The following is a 25901-nucleotide window of genomic DNA, read 5'->3' as shown; positions in this document are numbered from 1 at the left end:
ACAGATGTATTTATTGGCAAAAACTATTCCCAAGCATTGAGGGGAAGGGTGCTAGCAGAGTGGGTGACTTTTTCCCACTTTCTTAGCAGTGTTCAAGGAGGGGCAGGGGTGGGGGGAAGCAGGGACATCCCAATCAGAATAACAATACCAGCAGCTAACATTTATTGAACTTTTCCACTGAGGCCTGAGGCCAGGCTCTGTGTTAAGTTAGCACTTTACATGCACTGTCTCATTTAATTCTTATAACAACCTTAGAGATATGTACCATTATATTCCCCATTTTACAGTTGAGGAAACTGAAGCATGGAAAGTGAAGAGGTGAGAGGCAGCTGTCAGCCTTCAGGGGTGCACCTAAGGGCCTTCCATCAGGAGCCCGTAGCCTCCTTTCTTTTCTGTCACACTATGAGTCTCAGTTTTAACCATCTCTTACCATTTCCAGTTCTTTCAACTCTTTTGATACTTTTGGTTTTGGGTTTTTTTTTTAAAATAAATTTTGTCCATGTTCTGCAGAACCTGCTGTCTCCTATCCCAATTGGTCAAATCTAGGTTCTCCCCAAGATTCGGCTTGGGTGGGGTTGGGTGGGACAGTGGATCTCTAATGGGGGTCATGGGCATGTGTGTGAAGCCAAAGTACAATGATAGCTCTGAGAAAATACATAATCAATAAATTACAAACCTCCCTCCCCTTCCCCTCCCCATCTCCTCCCTCCCTCCAACCCCCATCCAAATATAGAACAGATTGTGTGTTGCTCCCCTGCCCCCCACTCTTAGGTAGGGTCTTGTCTCAGTCACCTCCGTGTCCACAGGGTCCAGGGGCTCAGTAAATGCTTGTGGAATGAATGAATGAGTGAATGAATGAGAGCATGGGGGGAGGAAGGAAGCAAGTACTTAGGAGTGCTGAGTCACAGGCCTGATTGTCTCCTCACATGCACATTGCCCTCACAAGGACACCTCCTTCTGCTCCAGAGAAAAGAGACCCCAGGTAGAGGGTGGGAGCAGAGAAGAGGGAGGGAGGAGTCAGCAAGGACATCTCTAAGCGTGGGAAGGTGGATGACTGAAGTAGAGCACAGAGCTCTGGCCTCAGAGTCAGGAGACCTGGTTCAGATCCCAGCTGTATGGCTGCGTGACCTTGGACAGGCTTGAAGAAGCATGATGACTACTGCATGATAGTCCTTTCAGACTTTACAAAGCCCTTTGTTCACATTTATCTTTGATCCTCAGTAACCATCCAGGAATGTGAGTATTATTATCAATATACCCATTTTACAGAAGAAGAAGCAGAGTCTGAAGAGGTTAAGGAACTTACCCAAGGTCACTCAGCAAGCAGGAACTTGAACCCACCTCCACCAGCTCTACCCTCACTACTACCCCTGTCTGTGCCATGAGGAGGTGAGGCTTAGATCCAAGACTCCCAACAGCTTATCCCCATGTGGCAATGTGGCAACAGGACGGGCTGTAAAGCTAATGCCCTGATGTGGGTTCCACTGGCCATTTCCAGCTAGAAAAGCCAGTCTAACCCATCGTGGAAGGTTTCCTAGACTTTGTTCCCCCACCCACAACCCTGGGGCCTCAGCTTTTGCTTCAGGAGGGACCTGGGAGTCCATGAGATGCCCATGAAATTCTGCTTTTCCTGAGACAGCGAAGCAGGAGAATGGTGGAGGGGGCCTGGGTCTTCCCCTCACACAGGCATGGGCACCTCATCGTATTCATCCTGACCTTCCTCTTCATCAAAGGTTGGTTTGGCATCGTCGGCATCCAGCTGGAGGGCAGGGTAGCAAAGAGAGACGGTCAGGGACCCAGGGGCCAGATGAGCCATACCCTAGTGCCAAGAGGCACTTCCAGAGTTAGAAGAAGGCCTAGCTCTCTTTGAACCTTGGACAAGTCCTGTCCTGTCCCTACAGCTCCTAGGGTTGGTCAACAGGAATGATTTCCAAAGGATAGGGAGCCCTTTGGCGCCCCAGCGGAAGAGGGCCTCCAGGAGGTGGGCAGGGGACTCTGTCACAAGGGCAGCCCTGTAGTGACCTGTGTCATATCGTAGAAGAATGAGCAACTCTGTCCAAAATGATTTGGAAGACCACAGGTGGTAGGGACAGCTCACATGGAACATACCTTGTATGTCTCTTAACCCTCTCACCAACCCAGTCATAATTTCTCTTTTTACAGATGAGCAAACTTAAAGCACAGAGAAATGAGGCCACTTGTTCCAGGTCATACAATAGGATGTGGCAGTGCCAGGATTTGGACACAGGCCCCAGATCCACATCTTAACCATGCAGCTCTCTGTCTTCCTTAATTCTGAGACCCATCCCCTCTGATGAGCCCTTCCAGCCCCAGCTCTGGAGTCCTGCCCTCTCGCCCCTGCCCTCTCTTCCCCCTCCCTCCTATCCCAGGCCTTAGCTACTCACACACTGGAGCTCCAGGTTCCTGAAGATGAGTGGCAGCAGGAGGCGGCGCAGGGGCACTGTGAGGATAAGGACGAAGGGCAGGGCCAGCGAGGTGCTTGGGAAAGATTTCACTGCCCATAGCACTGCCAAGCAGATGATCTGGATGCCCGTGAACAAATGCATGCGCCAGGTCTTTACCTGTGGACAGAGGCTGGGTTCATCACCTGCCCTGCCCCAGCACCCAGCGCCTCCTCCCCATCCCAGGCTGGGCGGCCAGAGGGCTCTGTACCCGCTTGACATAGGGCAAGTCTGGGTGGTACTTGGGTGGCTTCAAGAGAAGCAAGATGCGGTCAAAGAGCTGGATGCCGCTGAGGGATGTGACTCCCATGTAGAGAAAGATGCCAAATAGCACAGCCAGAGGGATGTGGGACAGGATGGGTCCCATGAGGATGGACAGGCCTGTGGGGAGAACCAAACACTCTCAGCCCTATGTGCCTCAGAGGACTGGCACCAGCAGGGGCCAGGGAAGGAAAACACAGATGCCACGTGGAGCGCTTTCTATAGATCCTTTTAATAGCTGTTACCTGCATTTAACAGATGAGGAAACAGACTCACAGGTGAAGCAACTTGCCTAAGCCCACATAGCTAGTAAGTGGCAGAGCAGGGAGTCAGGCCTTCCTGACTTAAAAGCCTATTCCTTTAACCTAGGGGGAGGTCACAGAAGTCAGAAAAGCCCACCTTTTCCCTCATTCCAGCCCAGAATACCTCCATCACTCTCCACCTATCCAAATCCTAACCTTTCTCCAGCTAACCTCAACTTCACCTTCCTTAAGAAACTTCCCTGGTGGCTCTATCAGCAACCAACTGGACTCACAGCTGCTCTAGACTTAGATCAACCCCAGTGACCCTCTGTCTTCTCCTCCTCCACCCCCAGATTATGCCTCAAGCACTGCGCTTCGTATCTATCATAGAGCATCTGAGCTAGAGACCTCAGGGGCATCTAATGAATCCTTTAATGGCACAGACAGGAAAACTGATGCCCAGAGACAAGAAAGGATGCCAAGTTAGCAACAAGACAGAGCCGGAATCCACAGTTTACTGAACTGCTATGTAGAGAAGTAATGGAAGCCCTCTGTCCTCCCCTGCTCAGATGCCCATCTCAGTGCCTTGGGCATTTCCTCCAGAATTTGATCATATGAATAACTGACACTGGGGAGATAGTAGGCTACAGGTGTGTCAGGAGGGTTGAAGGGGGCACTGGATCTTAAGGGGCAGGGGCTGGGGGCCAAGGGCAGAGCCAGAGGGTGGTGGAGAGCGCGGCCAGGCCCTCACTTACCCACGAGCACAGAAACTAGGAGCCCGCTAATCCGCTGCTCCTTGACCTCCTGGATCTGGGCTGCAGCCCCCGGGGCGCTGGCTTTGCCCATGACGGTAAGGGCATTGGCGTGGGTGACAGAACGCACAGTGGTGGCACTGAGCCATGGCATCCCAAAGAGGGTAGCCACTCCACCCATGCCAATGACCAACAGCAGGTCCAGGTGGAAGCCGGAGCCCTTGACCATCTTGCGCTCTGGTTTGCTGATAATCAGCCTAGAGATATGGGAGGTCAGGGGTAAGCAGGGCTCTCTTTCACCCCACCCCCTCTGCCCCCTCCTTCCTTCCCCATACTTGAGTCTCTCCGTATCTCAGTTTATCCTTCTTTGCCCATCTCCCTTGGAGTTCCTTGCTCCCATCCCTCCCACTCCAGACTCTAAGAGCAGAAGTATCTTCAGACATCACCTAGAATGTCCACAGGCAGATTTATTCTGAAGCTAATGAAGCATAGGCTTCAGGGAGCCTCACTGTTACAGGCCCCTTCCAAGATATGGTACCTAATTTTGTAGATCTCATTTTGTATTTTTTCTTAGAAAGGGCTCCCCAGATTATACAGAGGCCTTGCCTCTCCCTGTTCGCAATACCTGCAAGATGGGGGGGCCACATGTTCCTCTGAGAAGATCATCAGTCTTTTGTTCCTGGAGCCTTCCCTTTTCCCTGCCTCAGACTCTCCCAGCCCCAGCTCCACCCTGGTTCTTACGTGGTGATCTGGGACTCAAGGAAGATGAGGATGAAGACCAGCAGTGCAGGCAGGGCGGAGGCGAACATCATCCAGATGGGAAAATGGGAGTGCAAGCCCAGTGGGTGTATGAACCAGCCCCGGGTCGAGGGATTGGACACCTCAAAGCCTTCAGGCACACTGAGTTTCTGTGGGAGGGAGATGCTAGTGAGAACACTGGGGCAGGGGATAGGGAAAGGTGGAGATGGGGAGCCAGGGTCTTGGGTAGTTGACAACTTACTTATATTGGGCACTTTGTATTCTGTCCCCACACTAAGCCTTTTACATATATCTCATTTCCGACTTTATAGATGAGGAAACAGGATCAGAAAGGTTATGAAGCTTGTCCTGCATCACACAACTATTTGGTGGCAGAAGTGAGATTCATACACAGATCTGCCTGACTCCAAAGCAGATTTTTTCCTGCTGCCCTGGGCTAAGGAGTAAAAAGGGATAACTTTACCCAGGCCCTTGCTTCAGCCAGAGGGGTCCTATAAGGCTGTGGGAGGAATGGCTTCAGGTTTGGGAAAGCCATTCTGGGGGAATGAAATGAGGGTGGGAGGAAAGGGTCACCTGGGTGTAGGTGTCCTGGATGGAGAAATCCACCATGACCATAATCAGGATGGAGATAGGAACCCCGAAGTCTCCGATAACCCGTCGCAGCTGAGAGCAGGCGGAGGAACCAGCGGTTAGTACCCAGTTGTTCCCCACCTCCCACTTACCCCCAATCCTGCCCCGTATTCACCCCAGGGGCCCTGCTCTTCCCAGAGGATCTGCCAACATCTAATACCCTGTCTTGCACCTCAGTGTACTTGCCTCCTTTCTTCTTCCCTTGGCCCAGCTCCACCCCACATCTTCTCCACTTCCTTCCAAGCACTGTCCCTGGCTCCCCACTAGGTCCTCAGCCTGGGTATGCTGAGAAAGGGAGATGGGCTTGCCTGACGAGTGAGATTGTGGGCGAAGAGGGGTCCGGGGAGGCTTGGAATTGGGAATGAATTGGGAAGGAGAACTAACGGCATTGGGGAAGCAGGGAGTGATACTTTGGACTGGAATAGGGCTATGTAGGCAAGAGTAGGTGGAGATGATGTGCTGACCTTGCCAGGGAAATAAGAGCTGTTCTTGAACTTGCGCAGTATCATGGCGAAGAAGAAGGTGCCGGCCATGAGCACAAGGGAGAGGAGGGCTGTGTTGGGCAGAGGGGCCTGATCTTTGAGATCTATCGTCACGTTGTGGTAATAATGCCTCTGCAGTGGGTGCTTCTGGAAAATCTGCAGCAGAAAACCAGGCATCTTGTTCTCTCTCATCCATCCATTCTCCATTCATCATCTCTCTATCCATCCATCATCCGCCCATCTAGTTTTTTTCAACTGACATGGTAAGAGAGGGGCAATGGGATTCTACAGTTTGTTTTTCAGGAGTGAAGACCAGGCTAGGCTTGGGTGGAGTGGCCACGAGGCAATGAGTGTGTGTGTGTAGCGGGGGGCACCCGGGGTCCAGGAGACAAGAGAAGGCTGGAGGGCAGGACACATGTGCCAAGGAGGTTCCTAAAAACGGTTTCGAGCACTTGGAAAGACCCATCAACCAACAGAATCAAGGGCAGACATACAGTGTCCACGCTTCCTCCATGTAAAATGCGGATACTGAGGCATGCATCGTTTAACATGACAGAAATGAAGGCAAGCGCAAGAGCGGGAGGGTAGACTTCAGAGCCTCGAGAACCCCCACTGCCCCCACCACACATGCAGTTTCCCCTTTCTTGGCCCATAGTCACTCTGTGTGGTTATAAACATGGACATGTGCATACAGAGGTGCCTTCTTATGCACGGTCACTCTGCATAGTCATAGCAAGAATATCGGCAGCAGGTGTCAACATATATGTGGTCATAGTCATATACCATGAAAACATGGCCACACAAATGCCATAGAGACATATGTGCAGTGACACACGGTCACATAGTTTACGCCCAGTCTCACACACACACATCCCCATGGCTTGTTCACACTCCCACCTTGATCAGCTTGCTGAAGGTCTCATAGATGAAGATGAGGGAGATGAGGAAGGAGAAGATCTCTTGAGTGTAGCGGGAGATGAAGCGGACCAGGAAGCTGCCTTCGAAGGCCACCACCAGTATCACCAGCAGGATGAGCCAGAAGCCGATCCACACGCGGCCCACGATGTACTCCAGGCCATTACTGTCACAGAACTGCAGGGTGGTCAGAGGGAGCTAGGGTCAGACAAATGGGTCCAGCACCGTGCATCACGCAGGTGGGGCCAGGAGCCAGTTACAGGGTCACAGTGGGTCCAGAACAGAGCTACCGAGAAGAAGGCTTCCTCAAACACGAGCAGGGGCCCTGAGAAGCCAACCACAAGCAGGGGCTGAGCCGCCAGCAGAGCAAAGAGAATGCCCTGTATCGCAGTGGAAGTGAGCAGCTCCGACACCCCCATCTGGTTCCGGGTCTTCTCTCCTGTGAACAGAAGTTACAGTGACGTCAAGGTCACAAGTTCATTTCCAGGGGCCTATGGAGCATTTCATGGGCAGGCTGATGCAGGGGTCCAGAGTGTCAGATGAGGTCAGAAGTCAGGGACCACACAGAGGCCAGAGGGTCAGAGGTAAGAGCTGGGGGCACACAGCATCACTGACCCAGGAGGCCACCGAAGGTGATGGCCGGTGACAGGGCCGCAAAGTAGATGAAGATGACGGCAGCCAGGACCTGGGGGCTGAGTGCGTCTGTGATGTCACTCAAGTAGCGGGGGTAGCGGCGTTCTAGGTCACGCACCAGGCCCCCGAAGAGTTTTCCTGTTCGTCGTAGAGGGTCATCTGGGCCACCAGGGACCCCTGGACCCCCATTCAAATCTGTAGTGAAGGATAGGATCGTGGTCACAGAGGGTAGCAGGGGAAACGGGAGTTGGGGGGATATCATCTCACGGGAATAGGGTAGCCAAGAAGGCTGGGGACAGGGAGACAGGACACTGTAGCATTTGATGGAAAGAGGCAAGGCAGAGCTGTGCTGGGGTTTACTGGGGTGTCTTTGGGGGTTCAGAAAGCCTTGAACTGGCAGGGCAGGTACCTAAGCCCTTGTAGAAGCTGGGGTCTGGCTTGGCAGGGCTGGGCATATAGCGTCTTCGCAGCAGCTCCTTCTGCACAGGCACCAGGCTGAGCAGCGCCTGCTCCGAGGGAACGTCCGAGGGAGGCAGCACCAGACTGCAGTCCAGGAAGCCCTCCAGAGAGTGCACCAGCTCCCTTAGACTCTGGGCCATGTACGCATCCATGCGGAACACCTGGGGGCCAGACGAAGGGTTATGGCTGCCTGGACCTTCTGGACAAAAGAACTCAAGAGTCCACAGCCAGGTCCCCTAAGGACCAGAACCCTCTCACCCAGCTCCTTCTTGCTAGGAACTACTTTGTCTGCTCCCCTCCTTTACCCCCAACTATGGAAGGGCCTTGGGGAATCAGACAAGGCCCTGAAGGGGAAAAGGAGAAAGAACTAAAGCAAACCAGGTGGCTTATAGCAGACCAGATGGAGCCAGAGCAGGCTAGGCCAGACCAGGCCAGACTTGACCAGGGAGAACCAGGTCAGAGTGGGCCAGGTTAGGCCAGGCCATATCAGGCAGGGTTTAACCGGACTCCACGGGCCCTGGACTACACCTGGCCAGACAGGCCAGAGGCAGCTGGATTCGACTGAATGGGCCAAACCATTGAAGCTAAAGTAACTCAGGCCAGCCCAGGCTGGAGAATAGGTCTCAGCTGCCCCCAGCTCCCAGGCTCCCCAAGTCCTCGCTGGCCCCTCCTCACCCTCTCCGACATGAGAGTGGCAGCCGCCCGACCCAGCTGGGTGTAGTCTCTGTAAGGGGCCTCAGGTCCCAGCAGCACGAAGAGGAAGCGCACGGGCACGGGCAGCTCCACGGCGTCCTCCAGCTCCACAGCCTCTTGCAGCCGGACGAAGCCTAGCACTGGCCGCTCCAGGAAGGTGGTGCGGCCTGTTGGGTGGAGGCAGGAACGTGGGGTGGTCGGGCCAGGCTGAGGGGGCACTGCTGGGGTTCAGGCTTAGAGAGAGGCAGCCTGGGCCAAGACAGGAGGCGGAAGCAGGGAGTGTAGAGGGGCGAGCAGTGGGGTACCGCCGCTTACCTACTAGCACAAGGGTGGCCTCAGAGTCGGGGGGGATCTTTTCCAAAATTCCAGATGATGAGCGCCCTTCTGTGTCCCCCTTTCCCTGTTGGGAGGCTGGGGGTGAGGAGCGCACCCAGCTTCCTCCTTCCCTCCCCACTCTCGTTTCTAACCATGTTCGGGTTGGGGCTTTCCAGCTCTCCCACACACCCCTGGCATCACCTGTTCACCGAAGAGCTGTGTCTCCAGCGAGGGTTGTTGGGGGAGCAGAGGCTGTGTGGGGTCCCCTGAACGCGTCACGACTGTGGGCTTCACACCCCCCAGGGCCTCTAGGTCTCCCGCATGGCTGCAGGACACACAGGAGACAAGGGCTGAGTACACTCTCAGGTGGGGCTATCAGCAGAGTGAAGACTGGTGATGTGTGTGTGTGGAGAGGAGGGTGTCAAGAAGGACTTCTTAGTGACCAGACTAGAGAGACCCCGGGGAGAAAGGAGAATCAGCCTCTTCTGAAGGATGCTGTGGATGTAAGCTGGTAGCCTCTGTCCAGAACGTGTAGGTAGAGCCAGAATAGATGGAGGGAAGGGCCTTGATAGTCTGCCCTCCTGGGGACCAGTGGCCTCCAAATTTGAGCATGGAGACATGGCCACCCCTCCAGAGGTATCAGAGGCCAGGGCCATCCTAGAAGAAAAGTGGGCCCCAGGATGGTGGGGGAAGGGCCATGTGGACTTCCGGGGAGAGCTTGGGGCAGGTGGGCTGGGGAGGTGGGCCATTGGGAGTGGAGTCTGGGTCTGGGCAGGCAGGGGCACCTGTGTTTGAGCAGCAGGACCCGGAGCAGCTCGTCTCGGTCCTGAGGCCGGATCTGATCCTCGTAGATAAACCTATCCAGCAGCTGGTTGGCCACTCCGGCCAGGGAGGTCTCTGACAGGTCCAGGAGGACAGTTCCTGCAGGCAGTGGAGGGGTGAGCTGGACAGCTGGACTGTGGCCCTCCTCTCCGCCAAACCTCACACGCAGGGGTCACAGAGGGGCCCAGTAGGGCTCACCCTTGGCGAAGGCTCTCTGCAGCTCCAGGAGGCTCCAGAAGGTGAGATAAGACAGGTGCGGGCGGCCCCAGGCCCCGTCCTCCCCCAAGTTCTCCTCTAGCCGAACCCAGTGTGCTGCTTCCATCCATCGCAGTTCCCGATTCTTCTCATCCATCACTAGTTCCTGAAGCTCCACATAGACCTGCGGCCCCACAGACCTAAATTAGTCCATCAGGCCCAGGACAGGCCGTGGGGATACTGGCAGCCCAGGGCATGGTGGACACTCAGCAGGCTCTGAGAGATATTTGTAAGAAGACCAGGGCCCTGGAGCATTTGGGGGCGAATCCTGAGCTCAGAGGGACCATCCGGAGCTCTAGCCTGGAGTGTGAGTGAGATGGGAAGTGTGGAGAGATGCTGGAGGGTCCTGTAGGTACAGCCCACATTTCTGGCTCTATTCCTCAGCTTCCTGACAAGGCCCCTGGCCCCATTTCAGAGGCATTTAAAGAACCTCCAAACCAAAAGAGGTGCTAGGGTGGGTACTTGGAAAGGAAAGGAGAGGGAAGTCTCTGAGTCATTGGGTCATCTCTTGCCTCCAAGATTATTGAGAGGGCCTGTCGACTGGCTTGCCCTTGGGTTTCTTTGAGACCAGGTGGCCACTTTCAAGGGTCTAGCTGAGGGCAGACCCAATTTCCAAACCAGCGAAATAATCTGGGGCCCAGCAAGGACATGTTGGGCCTGGGCAGAGGTGAGCATTATTTAATGCTGTGCTTCCCTAGGAAGCACCTGACAACCTAGCAGCAATCACAAGGCCTGTGGGCTCAGATTCCAGCAGCCAGTTTCTCTCTGCCCTGTGAACTCTCACCTCAGTGAAGGAAGGCCCAGGTCTCTTAGCTCAGTGGAGACTATTCTCTTCCGTTCTATTGATTTCCCAGGACCCCCACTCCTTCTTGGCCAGTCTGTGGCCTGTTTGAAGCTGTGCCAGTCCCTCTACTCCTCCCCTATTTTGGTAGAATGGTGGGGCCCAAAGGCAACACGGGAAGGAGCTTTGGAAGTGGCTGGGGGACCTCACCTCGTGGGTGCCCGAGTGCGATGTGGTGTGGTAGTCTGTGGCTGTAGGCTCGGTGAAGTGAGCTGAAATCCCAGAGGCTGGTTAGTGCTGCTCCCTGACAATCCTGCGCCACCCACCACGAGCCTCAGAAACCAGCACGGAATGATGCTCCCCTGGGACCCTGGGACCTCCACCCCCATCCCTGCCACTCAGGGGGCTGTGGTCCCCCATGCCTATTCTTGGCCCAGACTGGCCCTGTCACTCTCCCTCTGAGCATGGTGGAGGGCCTGGGAGTCAGCTTCAGTGATGACCAGGAGAGTCATCTCCAAGGCAACTGGGGAGTCCTATATGGCAATTTTCAGGGTTCTCTTAGGGTCTCCTCCCCCTCATGCCACTTTCTGGGATCAGCTCCCTTCCTTCTTCTCACCTGCCTCAACAATCCCACCAGCCCACAGCTTCTCCCTGCTTCCGGGCTGAGCTCTGGGCCCCGGGGTGGTGTCTGCCCTTATATTGCCCCCCCCACCCTACCCCCAGCCCTCATTTCCCACAGGGGCCTCTTATCTTCAATAGCAATTTCCTGCACTTAAGTCCTGTTGACAGTAAATAGGTCCTTACCCGGGCTCCCCAACTAAGACCTTGGACAGGACAAGGAAAGTTTTCTGATATCTCTCTACCCTGGGGATCCCCATGGCCCCCCATTTCTCAGGACCTCTGGACCCTCAAACAGGACGATGTTCCCTGAATGGGCCTAGCACCTGGCCTAGAAGCCAGCATTGAAGGGATATGGATGGCATGTGGGCTCCTGTCCTTGTCCCAGACAGACCTGGCTGCCCTCTCACCAATCTAAGGGGCATGGTGACAGGTGACTAGCTCTGCCCCCAACCCCAGTTCCATCCTGTGATCATTACAAACAAAACTGTTTATCCTTCAATCAGCCAGGATTGTGGGAGAACTGGCCTTGGGGCTCGGGCAAGGGGAGTGTAGAGAAGTGGGGAGGACAAATTCTCTAACTGTCCCTGCCTGGGGCTCAGCTGCTCATTCCAAAGGAGGGACACGGGGCTCACCTTCTGGCTCCTCTATCTGAGGCACAGGAATGCTCAGGTCTTCATATTCCTCCTGCTCTGGAATCTCCTCCAGTCCCTCCTCATAATCGTCCTGTGGAAAGTGGCCATTGGGGCTGGGCTGCGAGGGGTTCCCTGAGCCCCCATGAAGGTAGGAGTCCAGGGCCAGGTTCCCAGAGCCCCCAGGTAGGAGGTCTGCAGATGCCATGAAAGACTCACCAGCGAATCCCCCATGGTGCTGTCCTGATTGTCCGATTGTCCACAGGGATCCGAGCCCCCAGCATAACCCGCACTGCGGGCCCCTGTAAGGGAGGGGTGCAGGCTGAGTGAGGCACAGGGCATCCTGGGGTCTCCTGGTTCTCCCCCAGAGGGGGCTGTATTAGAGTAAAGGGGGACCCCAGGTGTTGGGAGACAGTGGGGTCAGAGGAAGTAATTGTAGGTGTGGGTTTGGAGGCAGGAGCTGGATTTGTAGATGTGAGGGCAGTGTGCAGGGCCAAGAGAGATGGGTCTGTTCAGGGAAGAGGCTGCTTGGTTGGCATCAGTCTAAGGGCGTTTGAGGAGGATCTGAACCCTCTCTGTATTCGCTAGTCTTCACCTGGCTTCTTTTCCTGCCCACCCCCAGGGTAGCATGACCTATTCCCTCTTCAGGGGGCTTAGGTCCCCTGAGTTTCCATGACACACCCTCTTCTCCCAGAAATGACTGCTTTGCACTGGGTATGGGGCTGCAGCATCCTTGGGAGTGGCCCACAGGTTCTGGATGAGGTGGCCCTGCTTCTCTCCCCGACTTCATCTTGAACTCTGCCTCTTTGGCTCTCTCCTCACTTATCCATTGACCTCCATACCAAGCCCTTTCTTGCCCCCAGGGCCTTTGCACACACAGTGGTCCACCTTTTGGATGCCCCTCTCCCACACCTCAGCCCTTCTCATATCTCTGTTCAAATGTCACCTCTTTAAGTTTCCCTGGCCACCCTAACATTCACTAATCCAATTTGTCATTTTTCGGTTTCTCGATTTATTTGTGCATATATTATCCGATGATGCCTCTAGAAGGGAAGACACATGAGGGCAAAGACCTTGCATGTCTCAATCCCCACTGAATCCCATACTCCTAGTAGAATGGTTACACATAGTAACTGCTTGGTAAATATGTGTTGAATGAATGTAAGAATGTGGTCTCCTTGCAGGCTTGGGGCTCTGGGACTGGGGAATCAGGATGACTAGTACGTGGCCAGGAGACCACTGAGTCCTGTGCCTCAGTTTTCTCAGTTGTGTCTCTAGTAAAGAGGAAAGTACGCCCATCCCGGGAATGTGAGGACAAGTCCAAGGGAAGGGTAGGCGTCCCCTAGGGTGGCCCCAGGCTGGGCGTGGAGGGACTTCCTTTCCCCCTCATCTATTGCAGCACAGGGCATTGTGGCGACAGGGATCTGGGTCAGATTGACACATGTGTCCTCTCTGTGCCTGCATGGTGCTGAGCGGTGGGACGCTGAGATGAACAAGACATTGGCCCTGACTGGGAAGACGAACTGGGAACACGTGACAGGCTAAGTGGTTCGGGAGATAACACGTCCCCCAGACAAACCCACATTATAAGCAGAATGTGCTGGGTGCCAGGGGTCTGTATGGCAGAAGGAAGAGTAGGACTCATCGGTGGACGTGGGGACGGAGTGGGGAAATTTCTGGGGAAATGCTGGTGCTGGGCCTAGAAGCTCTGGAGGGATTTGAAAGGCTGAGAGCTGGGGAGGGATAGCCTAGGTGTGAGGAGTGGCAAGCAAAGGAGCAGAGCTAGGGGCATGCAAGACAGGGCTGGGTGTCCTGTCGGGGAAGAGGGCAGGTGGTATATACAGAAAGTACAAAGAACTTTCTTTCTGCAGTCCTTACAGATAGAGACAGGACCATGACCCACCGAATAGAAAGGCAGGGATCCCTGCCTTGGGGTGGTGGTGTGGCAAGTGATGGCTGTGGAAGGGTCCCAGAGCCTGAGGATGAGACGGTCCCTATTGCATGAGACTTGCCCCTTGAGGATCCTGACCATGCACTTGCCTCTCCCTCTTCCGTCCCTCCTTATCCCCTTCTCCCTAGGTTTCCCTGGCAACCTCTTCTCTCGTCTTTATTCTCTTTCTTCCTTCTCTGGCCTTGCCCCCTAGTGGGTCTCAGATCCCCAGCTGCCTCAAGGGTGTTAAGCCTTAGGTGTTAAAAGTCCCACCCATGGGTCTGGGACTGTGGCCTCAGTCTCCCATCTGAAAGGTGGATGGTCAGAGGGACCCTTCAGGGCCAGAGAATGCAGAGATCCTGGCCGCCCGAACAGCCTTGGGTGGCTCCCAGCCTCTCTCTAGGCCTTCGTCATCCCATCTGTACAATGGAAAGGCCTTCCCACCGGGGTTCTGAGACATCAGTGTGAGAGAAGAGGGGAAAACAGAGGTGCCCTGAGCTCAGCTGAGGCCTTAGAGGGTGCACCCATGACCCAGATTGCTACCCCCACCAGGCCCAGCCATTTCCCCCCAGCTGCAGGCCTTGCTCTGCCAGCACTGATAAGAGACTGTTCCCCAATCGTTGCCCTACGTCTGGACGCGCACCAAACACCTGGCCATCCAGCACGCCAGGGCAAGGCCAGATAAGGGTGAGTGGGGCATCTGGAGCCCGGGAGGTGGAGCACAGCTGGAAGAAGCTGTGCGGGGTGGTGACCAGACGATAGGGAGGGCTCCCTGGTGGCATGTACCATCTTTGTGCAATTGCTCCCACATTGCACCCAGCCGTCCTGCCTTATCTCTTATAATCCCAAGCCACTTTGCGAAGTGGGTAATGCCATTAGCCCCATTTCGTGGATGAAAAAGATGAGGTTCAGAGAGGTTTACCCGTAATAGGTAGGTATCGGAGGCAGAATTAAACCCTGGCTTACCTGACTCCGGCTACATCTCTAACCATTACACCGAGTTGCCTTCCAGAAGAGAAAACTGCTATTAGCTGGTTTATTGTTAGTTATTAAGGGCATGGACTTTGTAGTCAGACTGCATGGTTCCAAGTGCTAGCCTTGCCACTTGCCACAGCTGTGTTACCTGTGTAACTGCAGGCCAGTGACTCAACTTCTCTGTGCTTCAGTTTTCTCATCAGTAAAATGGGGGTAATAATGATACCTACCTCATAGACCCGTGATAGCATTAAGTTCACATATATAAATCACTTAAAATAGTGCCTGACACATAAGGAGCTCTACGTAAACGTTTGCCATCATTATCACTGCTACTAGGGATCCATCAAGGTCAGACTCGCTATCTTTGTCCACCTCTTATTTTCCTTCAGTTCCCATGGAATTAGCCTAAGAGCTTTGAGATCCTCTGGTGGCCGGGAATTCCTCCTTTCCCTCCAAACACTCCCTAGGGTGGGGATAGTGCCCGGTCTCCCTGGTAGGCTCCCTGAAATGTCCCAAATGGGAAGCAGTGCCAGCTGACAACTTTTCTCCTAGGAGGGAGATAGAGTGGCCTGGGAGTGACCATGCATGGAGCAAAGAGGAGGCCGGGGGGTGAGATTTGAGTCTGTGGAATCTGAAGGGCTGGTAAATAGGAGCCTGTAAGGACCCACATACACACTCACACACCAGCCACACACACCTCTGCTGCCACGTGCCAGCCTCTTTTTCCTAACACCGGCCAGTTTTCTTGACACTGGCCGCCCTGCTCACCCCAGCTGCAGGTGTCAATGGGCCTGTGCCCTCAGGGGTCACAACACACAGTGCAATGTTCTCACCCCACCCACCTACACTCCTCTTGGAGGTCAGGGCAGCTATGCCCACTTGGACGAAGATTTAGGTTGGACACTTGCAGAAACCCTCAGGACCGGCACCGCAGGACCACCCCAGCCCCTCCCTGCTCACCTGCTCACGAGCCTTGGGGTCCCTCTGGGAACTCCTGCAGCCACTGGTGCCCTCTGCTACCAGCTGAGCTCACACCCGCTCTAATAGCACCAGATTCTCTCTCCTTTGCCCTGGGGGCAGCTTGCAAACCCCTGACTCATGCCCCCGCCTCCTAATCTGCCCGCCCCATGGGCCAAAGGAGCCCCTTCTTACCCCCCCGCCCTGCTCCCTCTGGGTGCCCAGTAAACAGAGTTATCTCTCATGCACATCTGGACAGCTGTGAGTCTGGCCCACCCCACAAAGCCAGCCAGCCCCCAACACCTCCCTCCTGGCCCCTAGGATTCTCCTGGGTCTTTCTTCATGGACTAAGTTTTGATGGCTGAGTTCTCGGAGCTCCCAGCCTCCTGGCAGGTCTGGCCCAGCTTCTGGATGCTCCTGTCCTGCCTCTGTCCATTCTCACTCTGGCAGGACCCTCTGCTCTGGTCCCAAGATGCGCAGGCGAGTTCTCTTTCCTCTCCCAGTGTCTTCTCTTAGGACTCGCTTTTCCTCTGCAGCTTTGCCCATGGGACCTGCTCAGGAGCTCTGCAAGGCACAGGCAGCCCCCTCCCCTTCTTGTCCCAGACTAGGGTGCCCTAGCCACCCTCTCTCTAAGACCCCAGCTGGCTCCAAAGAGCTGGCCCCTGGGCACTAAGACGCTGCCACTCAGTCAACCTGAAACAATGTCAGGTCAACAAAACAACCTTCCCTACACAGGAGCTCCGAGCTCACAAAGCCCCAATGTCTAGGTACACTGGTTCCTCTGTTGGCAGCCTAGCCCAGGCCCCCTGGCCAGAGCAGCCCGCATTCTCGGCCCACGCCCTGCCCCTCCCCACACCCCCCTATCGGGGTAGTCTCTGCTCCTGGGGGTGCTGGAGCTGGTCACCTATTCCTGGGCTCTTGTTGCTAAAGAGGCAGAGACTGAAAGATGATTTCATATCGGCAAGAAAGAAAAGAGGTTTGAAAGCAGATGACAAGCGGGGTTTGTGGGCACTGCTCTGGGATAGACAGAGGAAACTGTCTAAGCCCAGCTCCTACGCTGACTGGCTGTGGGTTCCTGGGCAAGTGCCTGACCCTCTCTGGGCTTTGTTATCCTCATCTATAGGGTAAGGGTGCCAGTTCTGCCAGCTTGGGGATTCCCTGCTTTAGACCCAAATGATAGAAACTCAGAGACAAGGACCAAGAGATGGGCATATCCAGTAATTCCATGACCATTTCCTGGGTCTTCACCACAGTCCTACACTGCCGAGCCCTGGCAGAAGGAAAAGGGCAGGGACTGACCAGAGCTGGAATCCTCCTGTTTACCAGGGCTTTTGTTCCAGATACTGTGCTGGGGGCTTCACCTGGTGGTCACACTTAATCCTTCTAGCCTCCCCATTTTACAGAGGAAGAGATGAACATGACAGAGAGGTAAAGTGGCCTCTTAGTGAGTAATGGACACCAACTCTGTGCAGGGCACTGTGCCCAGCTCTTCACACACATTCTCTTTGAGCTCTCCAAGCCCCTCTCAGGAAGGTTTATTATCATTATTTCCCTCTCACAGATAAGGACACTAAAGTCAGAGAGGTAGGCTACTAGCCCCAGGCCCCTGGGCTGGTGGAGCCAGAACCAGGACTCAGTGCTGCATTCTGTCTCATGCTAAACCCTGAGCTCCCTCAAACCATGCCAGCAGCCAGCGGGAACAGAAAGGCCCTGGCAGAAGGAGGCTGGGAGAATGCCTCTTCCCACTCCAGATTGGTGCTCTCTCTCCCAGCTGGTGGGATCTGTCCCAAGCCCTAGCCTGGACTGAGCTGCTTCCTGTGGCCTTTGGCAGCAAACGCCAAGTGATGCCCCTGCCTCCCTGCCACAGCCCAGAGGGCCCAGGTGTGTTGCCCCTCTACTTGCCCCAGGAGCTCAGAGGCAGCTCAGTGCAGGGGGCGGCAATGGAGCACCTCTCCCAGACCCCAGAAAGGACTGGCAACTGGCCAGGTTGGGGGTGGGGAAGACAACACATGGGAACATCTGGAGCAGAATCTGCCCAGCTGTTTGGTTGTTCTACAGGAACCACCGCTGCAGCCCACCAGACTCCCAAGCAGCAGCGAAGCAGTTTGGCGTCTGGTCCTTTCTACTCACCATGTATTCTAGGTCATTCTTATTGCCCTGACCAGATGAGGATGTTTCCCCAAATCTGTCCAACATCTTGTTTCACCTGTTTATCCTTCTCCAGGAAGAAGCGATGGCTCCTCTCACTCATATTCTCCCAATTTGGATTTGGGTCAGTTCAGTTCTTCTGCAGGCCCCATGTGCCTGGGCTGGGTGCTGGAGAAACAAGACGAGAGAGAGGCTTGCCCTGGGGCTGCACAGAGATGGTTAGAAAGACTGGCATTTGGGAGAATTGAGCAGGATCCCAGGATGCCAGGAGAGTGCACCCTGATGGGCCCTCCAGGACCCACATCCAACACCCTCTTGTGCTCTTCCCTGAGAGTCCTTCTTGCCACTCCTGCTCTGCCATTGCCTAGAACAGGGGTCCCTAACCCTGGGCCATGGACTGGTACCTGTCCATGGCCTGTTAGAAACCAGGCCACACTGTTCCCGCTGGCTGCTGGAGGTGAGTGGTGGGCAAGCAAGCAAAGATTCATCTGTATTTGTAGCCTCTCCCCAGCGCTAGCATCACCACCTCAGCTTTACCTCATCATCAGGCATTAGAGTCTCATTGGAGCACCAGGCCCTGGTGCCGAAAAGGTTGGGGACCGCTGACCTACCAGGACCCCTCCCTAAGGTCGATGGGTGTCTTGGTCCAAGTCTGTGCTCACAGAAATTTGTTAGCCAAGGCCAAATGTCAGAGGGAGCAAGGTGAGCCCAGGGTGGACCCCCAGGCTGGACCTGAGGAATCCTGCCTTGAACAGTGATTTGGTTGCAGCCCCGAATGGTGTTAATTCCAGTCCACACAGCTCAGACCACGGGTTGGGACGGGTTGTCCCAGAGGTAGAGTCTGTGGGCAGGGAGCGGAGTTTTCCTGAAAGGATGAGACTTCCTCATTTCAGACTACCCTGGGATGCAGGCAGCTCTCAGTGAGAAGTGAGGACTCGGCAGCGGGCCTGGAAGGGGAGGCTGATTTCTCTCTTTTGGCCTGAAGGAGAAGAGGCTGAGACTCCAAGTGGGAAAGGTAGGTTTCATGGCAATTAGGTAAGCTGCCCTTTGCAATGGGCTTGGCAATGAGGTGTTAGGTAGAGCAGTGTGGGCCTGTGACTCCTAAAGGTGCACCCATTTCGTAGCCTCACACCTGCTTTTCGGTGCTCAGTGGGTGATTCTCAGCTGCTCTCCCAAACCGCCAGCATAGGCTTGCAGGACAGGAAAAGCCTTCCTGTTGGGAACTGAAGGGAGGGTCTGGGCTCACATTCAGGGCAAAGTGGGCTATGGTGTGTAGTGGCACCGAAGGTGAGCGGAGGTCCAGATGGCATGGGTGACCTACCGAAGGGAGCCAGGAGGCTGGCAGAGGGGACGGGGTCTGGCCAGGTGACCTGGAGGGACTTATGGGTATTCATTGGTGAAGTTATGACTTCCTGTGCCTTCATGAACTAGGACTCAGACCACTGGGATTTTGCACTAAAGGGAAGTGTCCCATGGCTGGGACATTTGGGTTAAGTAGAAATGCGGGGGCAGGAGACTGTGCCTGGGCTATGTGACCTTGAGCTGGCCACATCCTCTCTATGGTCTTGGTTTTCCTCTCCGGGCTGTTGTGAAGACCAAATGGATGACAGATGAGAAGGAGCTGGAGAATATAATCTGCTCTAGGTGCAGGTAAGGGACTGAGTTGTGAATAGGGAGAAGGAGCCATGGGGACCAAGTGTCTCCTTTGTATCAGGTGTCAGGGCCATGCAGCATCCATCCTCGAGGAGTCATGTCCAGTGAGGAGGACAGGTGGCAGGACAGAAGAACCAGAGTGCAATGACAAAGGACGTGAACGAAGAATAGGGGCCCAAGGGACAAGTAGTTTGGGAAGGGGAGAAGATGACCCCAGGGTCATCTGAGCTGTCTTAGAAAAGTTCATCAGGAGAAGAGGGAGCAGGAGGTACAGGTGCAGCACGAGCTGGGGATGCAGAGCAGTCTGAGCGTTAATGGAAGTATGGCAGTCATCTCTTCACATTATGCATGAGCCAGTCCTCAGAACAGCAGGGGTGAGGGTGTGTGGGTGGCAGGAGAGTAGGGGAACAGGGGGAATGGGACTGGAATTGGAAAGGTGTTCAGGGATGAACCTGTCCAGGCCACCTCCCTTGGAATCCTGCACTCTATTACCCGCGTCCCCAGCACCCTCAGCTGGGCCTGGGGGGTCAGAGGGGCATCCTGGAGGCTTCTGCCTGTCTGGAGTACAGCTGGGTCAGGTCTGTACAAAGATAAGTCACCCTGAGCATCCTTCCAGGAGTTGGACAAGATCTCCGGGAAGCTGGGTGGTCAGGGGAGAGGAGGAGGGTGGGTGAGGTTTCCCTAAAAGGAGAAGAGGAGGGAGGTCAGAGGGTAGTTCAGAGAGCTGGGAGGTCAGCCTGGCTCTCCAGAGAGCTCAGCGAAGTGGGGGTATTCTGGGAGGTAGGATTTGCTGAGGGGGCTCAAGGCGGGTCTATAAGCTCTCAGAGTTTTGGCATGTGCCTTCTCTGAAGGTTCTGTGTTCTCTGGGCTTCTGGCGCTTTTACACGTGCCGTTCCCTTTTCCTGAGCCACCCTTTCTTTCCATATCTGCTGTATTGAAGCTTCGACCTTTAGGGCTCAGCTCTTGAATCTCCGACTCGGTGAAGCCTCCCTCCTCCCATACTCCCCCAACCCTGGCAGATTGAGACAGCTCAGGGCAAGCTCACCTGTGTCATCGCCTGTCTGTGCTCTACTGGGATGGTCCATAGCCCTGTCTTTCTCTTCCACAGACCTTGAATCCTGAGGACAGGGACCATTGCTCAGTTCCTTAAACCTGGGCCAGACCTCTGCCCATAGGTGACAGTTCATATGTATTTGTTGACTTTGAATAGAATCAATGAAAAAAATCAGTCCCTTACCCTACTGCTGAAAGCATAGATGAGACAGCATTTGAGAAACACAATATGAGGGACACACATTAACAGTCATTTAATTTGAAACCTTTCTCCTAAACACAACTATGCAAAGAAACAAACCATAGGCCTCTTCCAGTCTTCATTCACTTGGTTCCTCATGCCCCCAAACTGCACTGCTTCCTCGATTCTTCTCTTTCCCTCAGCCTACATCCAACCGTGGCTCATTCTATCAGATGTACCTCCATGTTCCCTCCTCTTCTCTCCGTCTCCACTGTCTCTCCCTAGGTTCACCATCTCACTCCTCCATCACCCCAGGAGCCTCCAAGCTGGCCTCCTGCCTTTCCTCGGGCTCCCTACAATGCAGGTGCCACCCAGCACTCAGAATGATCTTTCAGAAACATAAATCAGAAGCTATCACTCCCCCGTGTAAAATCCTTCATGACTTCCCCACGTTTCCCACGTGTGGAGTAAGACCCATTCCCTATTCTGGGCTTCTCCTGCCCGCTGCTCACCCCCTCTTTCTGCCCCACCGCGGCACCAGTGCCATTCCTACCTGTCTCCCCCCACCCTGCCGTGGTGCTCCTCCCCAATCTCCCCTTAGCTGCTTCCTTCTCACTATTCAGGTCTCAGGTCAAACGTTGCCCTGAAAAATGCATTCTCTGACCCCCAGCCACAGGAATATCAGGGTGGGCGGTGTATGAGAGAAAACCCAAAATCTTAGTGGCTTAAGCAAGACAGAAGTTTATTTCTCTTTGATGTAAAAGTCTGGAGGTACGAGGTTCCAGACTGGTAATGGTACTCTGCAGTGTCAGGGACACCACCCAGGTACTTTCTATCTTGTGGCATCTTCAGTAGGTGGCTTTCTCTTCATGGTCCAATATGGCTGCTTGAGCTTCAGCCATCACCTCTGCATTCCAGGCAGCAGGAAGAAGAAAAGGGTAAAGAAAGACTTTCCCATTCTCTTTAAGCACATTTCCCAAAGGTTGCTTTTGTTTACATCCCATTAGCCAGGACTTAGTCACATGATTACATTTAGCTTCAAGGGAGCCTGGAAAATGTAGTGTTTATTCTGGGAAGTTCTATGTCCAGAGTTCTATTGCACAGAAAGGAGAGGAGAATGGAAACGAGAGGACATCTAGTAATCTCAGACAGAATCACAGCACCTGCTAAATTCTGTTCTTTTTCCTACCAGTGGATACTTTGCTATTTAATTAATTATTTACTATTATCTTTCTCTGCTAGAACATAAACTCTGTGAGGGTAACGTCTTTGCTAGCCTTGCCCATCACTGTATCTCCAGAGCCCAGCATAGTGCCTGGCACAAGGGAGGCTCTGAATTTTTATTAAATCAATGGTTGAATGATTCCCCACAATAATTTTTTGAGGAATTCATTCTCATTTCTATTTCACAGATGGGGACGATGAGGCTCAGGGAGATTAAGTAACTCACCTAAGGTCATACGGTAGGCGGTAGGGCCAAGATTTGAACTTTGCTCTCTGTCACTCTAGTGTTCTTTCATCTCTTTTCGCCTCACATGCTGGCTCCTCTGATCTCTTACCTCCTCCCTGGATCAAGTTAGAAGCCAGGAAACCATCACCTGGAGTCTGTTAGTGCCATTTCCCTGGGAAATTCCATCCATCTCAAGTTCTCACTTACGTCATGCCTTTAGCCTTGAATGGGATCAACATAAGAAATGGTTGTTTGGGACAGGTTTCTGTAACCTTTCTGCAAATCACTGGTGAGGATGTTACACAGAATCAATGAAATAAATTTCTTTTGGAATTAAGCACGAAGACGAAGTCTGGAACTTCGGATGAACCGATAGGTGTCCTTGTTTCAGATGAGGGAACACTACCTAACTCATCAGATTTTCCTTTTTACTTTAGGTGCCAGAAAACAGAGTTTGAGTTAAGCACCCAGAGGCAGCCCCAACCTCTGGAGAAGTGCTGTAGTGGACGGAATTTGTGTGATTTGGAATGAGGTAGCCCAGACTTGAGTCTCAGCCAGTCCTCTGTGACCGACATTCAAACTTCCCTGTACCTTAGACCCGAGGTTGTAAACAGATCATTCTTCCCTCCCAGGGCCATTAGAAGGATTAAATGAGCCCATACATGGGAAAGCTCTTTAGTAATGACTAGATGATGAAGAGATGGTTGGCCCTCATCACATGCAGTAACAGGGAACGCTTGGCTAGCTAAGGCTAAGCTGTGGCTTCTCACACCTCAGGAATTCTCCAAAAAGAGACTGAAGTAGTCAGGGAAGGCTTCAGGGAGGAGGTATCTTGAAGGACACACAGAATCTTCTGGTGTAGAACATTTGACAGTATTATCCTTGTCCCCTGCAGTGCTAACCCCTGAGGTCGCTTCAGTTTTCCAACCCAGCCTGCCCTGCCTTCATCTTCCCATTCTTTCCCTGCACTAGTACCATCTTATCCATCACTAATCCCACTGTCTAGCCACTGCTGTCCCCAGGGGATGAAGCACAACCCACAAGTGGAAAGAGCAGCTCTAGGATGGCGCACAAGTCTGCAGAAACCGCAGCACTTCAAAGTGAGGAAGAGTTTAGTCCTGGAAGGAGCCCCAGTCCAGGGCCGGAGGCTGAAATCTAGGTCTCATCTCTTCCCCATTAACTAACTAGCAACCTCCAACCCTCTGCATCCTCCTCCACATATAAAGACCACCCTCAATAAGGTAAACTGTCATTACTTACAGAGCTCAAGGCGGGTCTATAAGCTCTCAGAGTTTTGGCATGTGCCTTCTCTGAAGGTTCTGTGTTCTCTGGGCTTCTGGCGCTTTTACACGTGCCATTCCCTTTTCCTGAGCCACCCTTTCTTTCCATATCTGCTGTATTGAAGCTTCGACCTTTAGGGCTCAGCTCTTGAATCTCCGACTCGGTGAAGCCTCCCTCCTCCCATACTCCCCCAACCCTGGCAGATTGAGACAGCTCAGGGCAAGCCCACCTGTGTCATCGCCTGTCTGTGCTCTACTGGGATGGTCCATAGCCCTGTCTTTCTCTTCCACAGACCTTGAATCCTGAGGACAGGGACCATTGCTCAGTTCCTTAAACCTGGGCCAGACCTCTGCCCATAGGTGACAGTTCATATGTATTTGTTGACTTTGAATAGAATCAATGAAAAAATCAGTCCCTTACCCTACTGCTGAAAGCATAGATGAGACAGCATTTGAGAAACACAATATGAGGGACACACATTAACAGTCATTTAATTTGAAACATTTCTCCTAAACACAACTATGCAAAGAAACAAACCATAGGCCTCTTCCAGTCTTCATTCACTTGGTTCCTCATGCCCCCAAACTGCACTGCTTCCTCGATTCTTCTCTTTCCCTCAGCCTACATCCAACCGTGGCTCATTCTATCAGATGTACCTCCATGTTCCCTCCTCTTCTCTCCGTCTCCACTGTCTCTCCCTAGGTTCACCATCTCACTCCTCCATCACCCCAGGAGCCTCCAAGCTGGCCTCCTGCCTTTCCTCGGGCTCCCTACAATGCAGGTGCCACCCAGCACTCAGAATGATCTTTCAGAAACATAAATCAGAAGCTATCACTCCCCCGTGTAAAATCCTTCATGACTTCCCCACGTTTCCCACGTGTGGAGTAAGACCCATTCCCTATTCTGGGCTTCTCCTGCCCGCTGCTCACCCCCTCTTTCTGCCCCACCGCGGCACCAGTGCCATTCCTACCTGTCTCCCCCCACCCTGCCGTGGTGCTCCTCCCCAATCTCCCCTTAGCTGCTTCCTTCTCACTATTCAGGTCTCAGGTCAAACGTTGCCCTGAAAAATGCATTCTCTGACCCCCAGCCACAGGAATATCAGGGTGGGCGGTGTATGAGAGAAAACCCAAAATCTTAGTGGCTTAAGCAAGACAGAAGTTTATTTCTCTTTGATGTAAAAGTCTGGAGGTACGAGGTTCCAGACTGGTAATGGTACTCTGCAGTGTCAGGGACACCACCCAGGTACTTTCTATCTTGTGGCATCTTCAGTAGGTGGCTTTCTCTTCATGGTCCAATATGGCTGCTTGAGCTTCAGCCATCACCTCTGCATTCCAGGCAGCAGGAAGAAGAAAAGGGTAAAGAAAGACTTTCCCATTCTCTTTAAGCACATTTCCCAAAGGTTGCTTTTGTTTACATCCCATTAGCCAGGACTTAGTCACATGATTACATTTAGCTTCAAGGGAGCCTGGAAAATGTAGTGTTTATTCTGGGAAGTTCTATGTCCAGAGTTCTATTGCACAGAAAGGAGAGGAGAATGGAAACGAGAGGACATCTAGTAATCTCAGACAGAATCACAGCACCTGCTAAATTCTGTTCTTTTTCCTACCAGTGGATACTTTGCTATTTAATTAATTATTTACTATTATCTTTCTCTGCTAGAACATAAACTCTGTGAGGGTAACGTCTTTGCTAGCCTTGCCCATCACTGTATCTCCAGAGCCCAGCATAGTGCCTGGCACAAGGGAGGCTCTGAATTTTTATTAAATCAATGGTTGAATGATTCCCCACAATAATTTTTTGAGGAATTCATTCTCATTTCTATTTCACAGATGGGGACGATGAGGCTCAGGGAGATTAAGTAACTCACCTAAGGTCATACGGTAGGCGGTAGGGCCAAGATTTGAACTTTGCTCTCTGTCACTCTAGTGTTCTTTCATCTCTTTTCGCCTCACATGCTGGCTCCTCTGATCTCTTACCTCCTCCCTGGATCAAGTTAGAAGCCAGGAAACCATCACCTGGAGTCTGTTAGTGCCATTTCCCTGGGAAATTCCATCCATCTCAAGTTCTCACTTACGTCATGCCTTTAGCCTTGAATGGGATCAACATAAGAAATGGTTGTTTGGGACAGGTTTCTGTAACCTTTCTGCAAATCACTGGTGAGGATGTTACACAGAATCAATGAAATAAATTTCTTTTGGAATTAAGCACGAAGACGAAGTCTGGAACTTCGGATGAACCGATAGGTGTCCTTGTTTCAGATGAGGGAACACTACCTAACTCATCAGATTTTCCTTTTTACTTTAGGTGCCAGAAAACAGAGTTTGAGTTAAGCACCCAGAGGCAGCCCCAACCTCTGGAGAAGTGCTGTAGTGGACGGAATTTGTGTGATTTGGAATGAGGTAGCCCAGACTTGAGTCTCAGCCAGTCCTCTGTGACCGACATTCAAACTTCCCTGTACCTTAGACCCGAGGTTGTAAACAGATCATTCTTCCCTCCCAGGGCCATTAGAAGGATTAAATGAGCCCATACATGGGAAAGCTCTTTAGTAATGACTAGATG

General features: G+C 53.1%; 1 protein-coding gene across 1 annotated transcript; it reads right to left on the bottom strand.

The window, feature by feature from the left end:
• Positions 1–15694, bottom strand: SLC4A1 (solute carrier family 4 member 1 (Diego blood group)). The gene is made up of 20 exons (XM_011377162.2): positions 15580–15694; positions 11931–12013; positions 11715–11805; positions 10672–10733; positions 9624–9804; positions 9389–9524; positions 8805–8928; positions 8604–8688; positions 8271–8455; positions 7546–7756; positions 7119–7331; positions 6794–6942; positions 6486–6680; positions 5571–5744; positions 5050–5139; positions 4459–4625; positions 3721–3974; positions 2674–2843; positions 2406–2582; positions 1–1759 (listed from the first exon to the last, which is right to left on the bottom strand). The coding sequence occupies exons 2-20, from the start codon at positions 11943–11945 to the stop codon at positions 1679–1681; spliced, it is 2760 nt and encodes a 919-aa protein (XP_011375464.1). The 5' UTR covers positions 11946–12013; positions 15580–15694; the 3' UTR covers positions 1–1678.
• Positions 15695–25901: the final 10207 nt, after the last annotated feature.

This window comes from Pteropus vampyrus, unplaced genomic scaffold (genome assembly GCF_000151845.1).
Source record: "Pteropus vampyrus isolate Shadow unplaced genomic scaffold, Pvam_2.0 Scaffold306, whole genome shotgun sequence".
In the NCBI taxonomy this organism is placed as follows: domain Eukaryota; kingdom Metazoa; phylum Chordata; class Mammalia; order Chiroptera; family Pteropodidae; genus Pteropus; species Pteropus vampyrus.
The sequence above is the reverse complement of the archived record's forward strand: the minus strand, read 5'-3'. Positions and strand labels throughout refer to the sequence as shown.

What these genes read in the sequence shown, in the direction of transcription:
- SLC4A1 (XM_011377162.2), bottom strand. An exon ending in GCAGAGAGCCTTCGCCAAGG is followed by an intron (nt 9,525 to 9,623) that starts GTGAGCCCTACT and finishes CACTGCCTGCAG; the next exon opens with GAACTGTCCTCCTGGACCTG. An exon ending in CAGCTTCTACAAGGGCTTAG is followed by an intron (nt 7,332 to 7,545) that starts GTACCTGCCCTG and finishes CCTTCACTACAG; the next exon opens with ATTTGAATGGGGGTCCAGGG.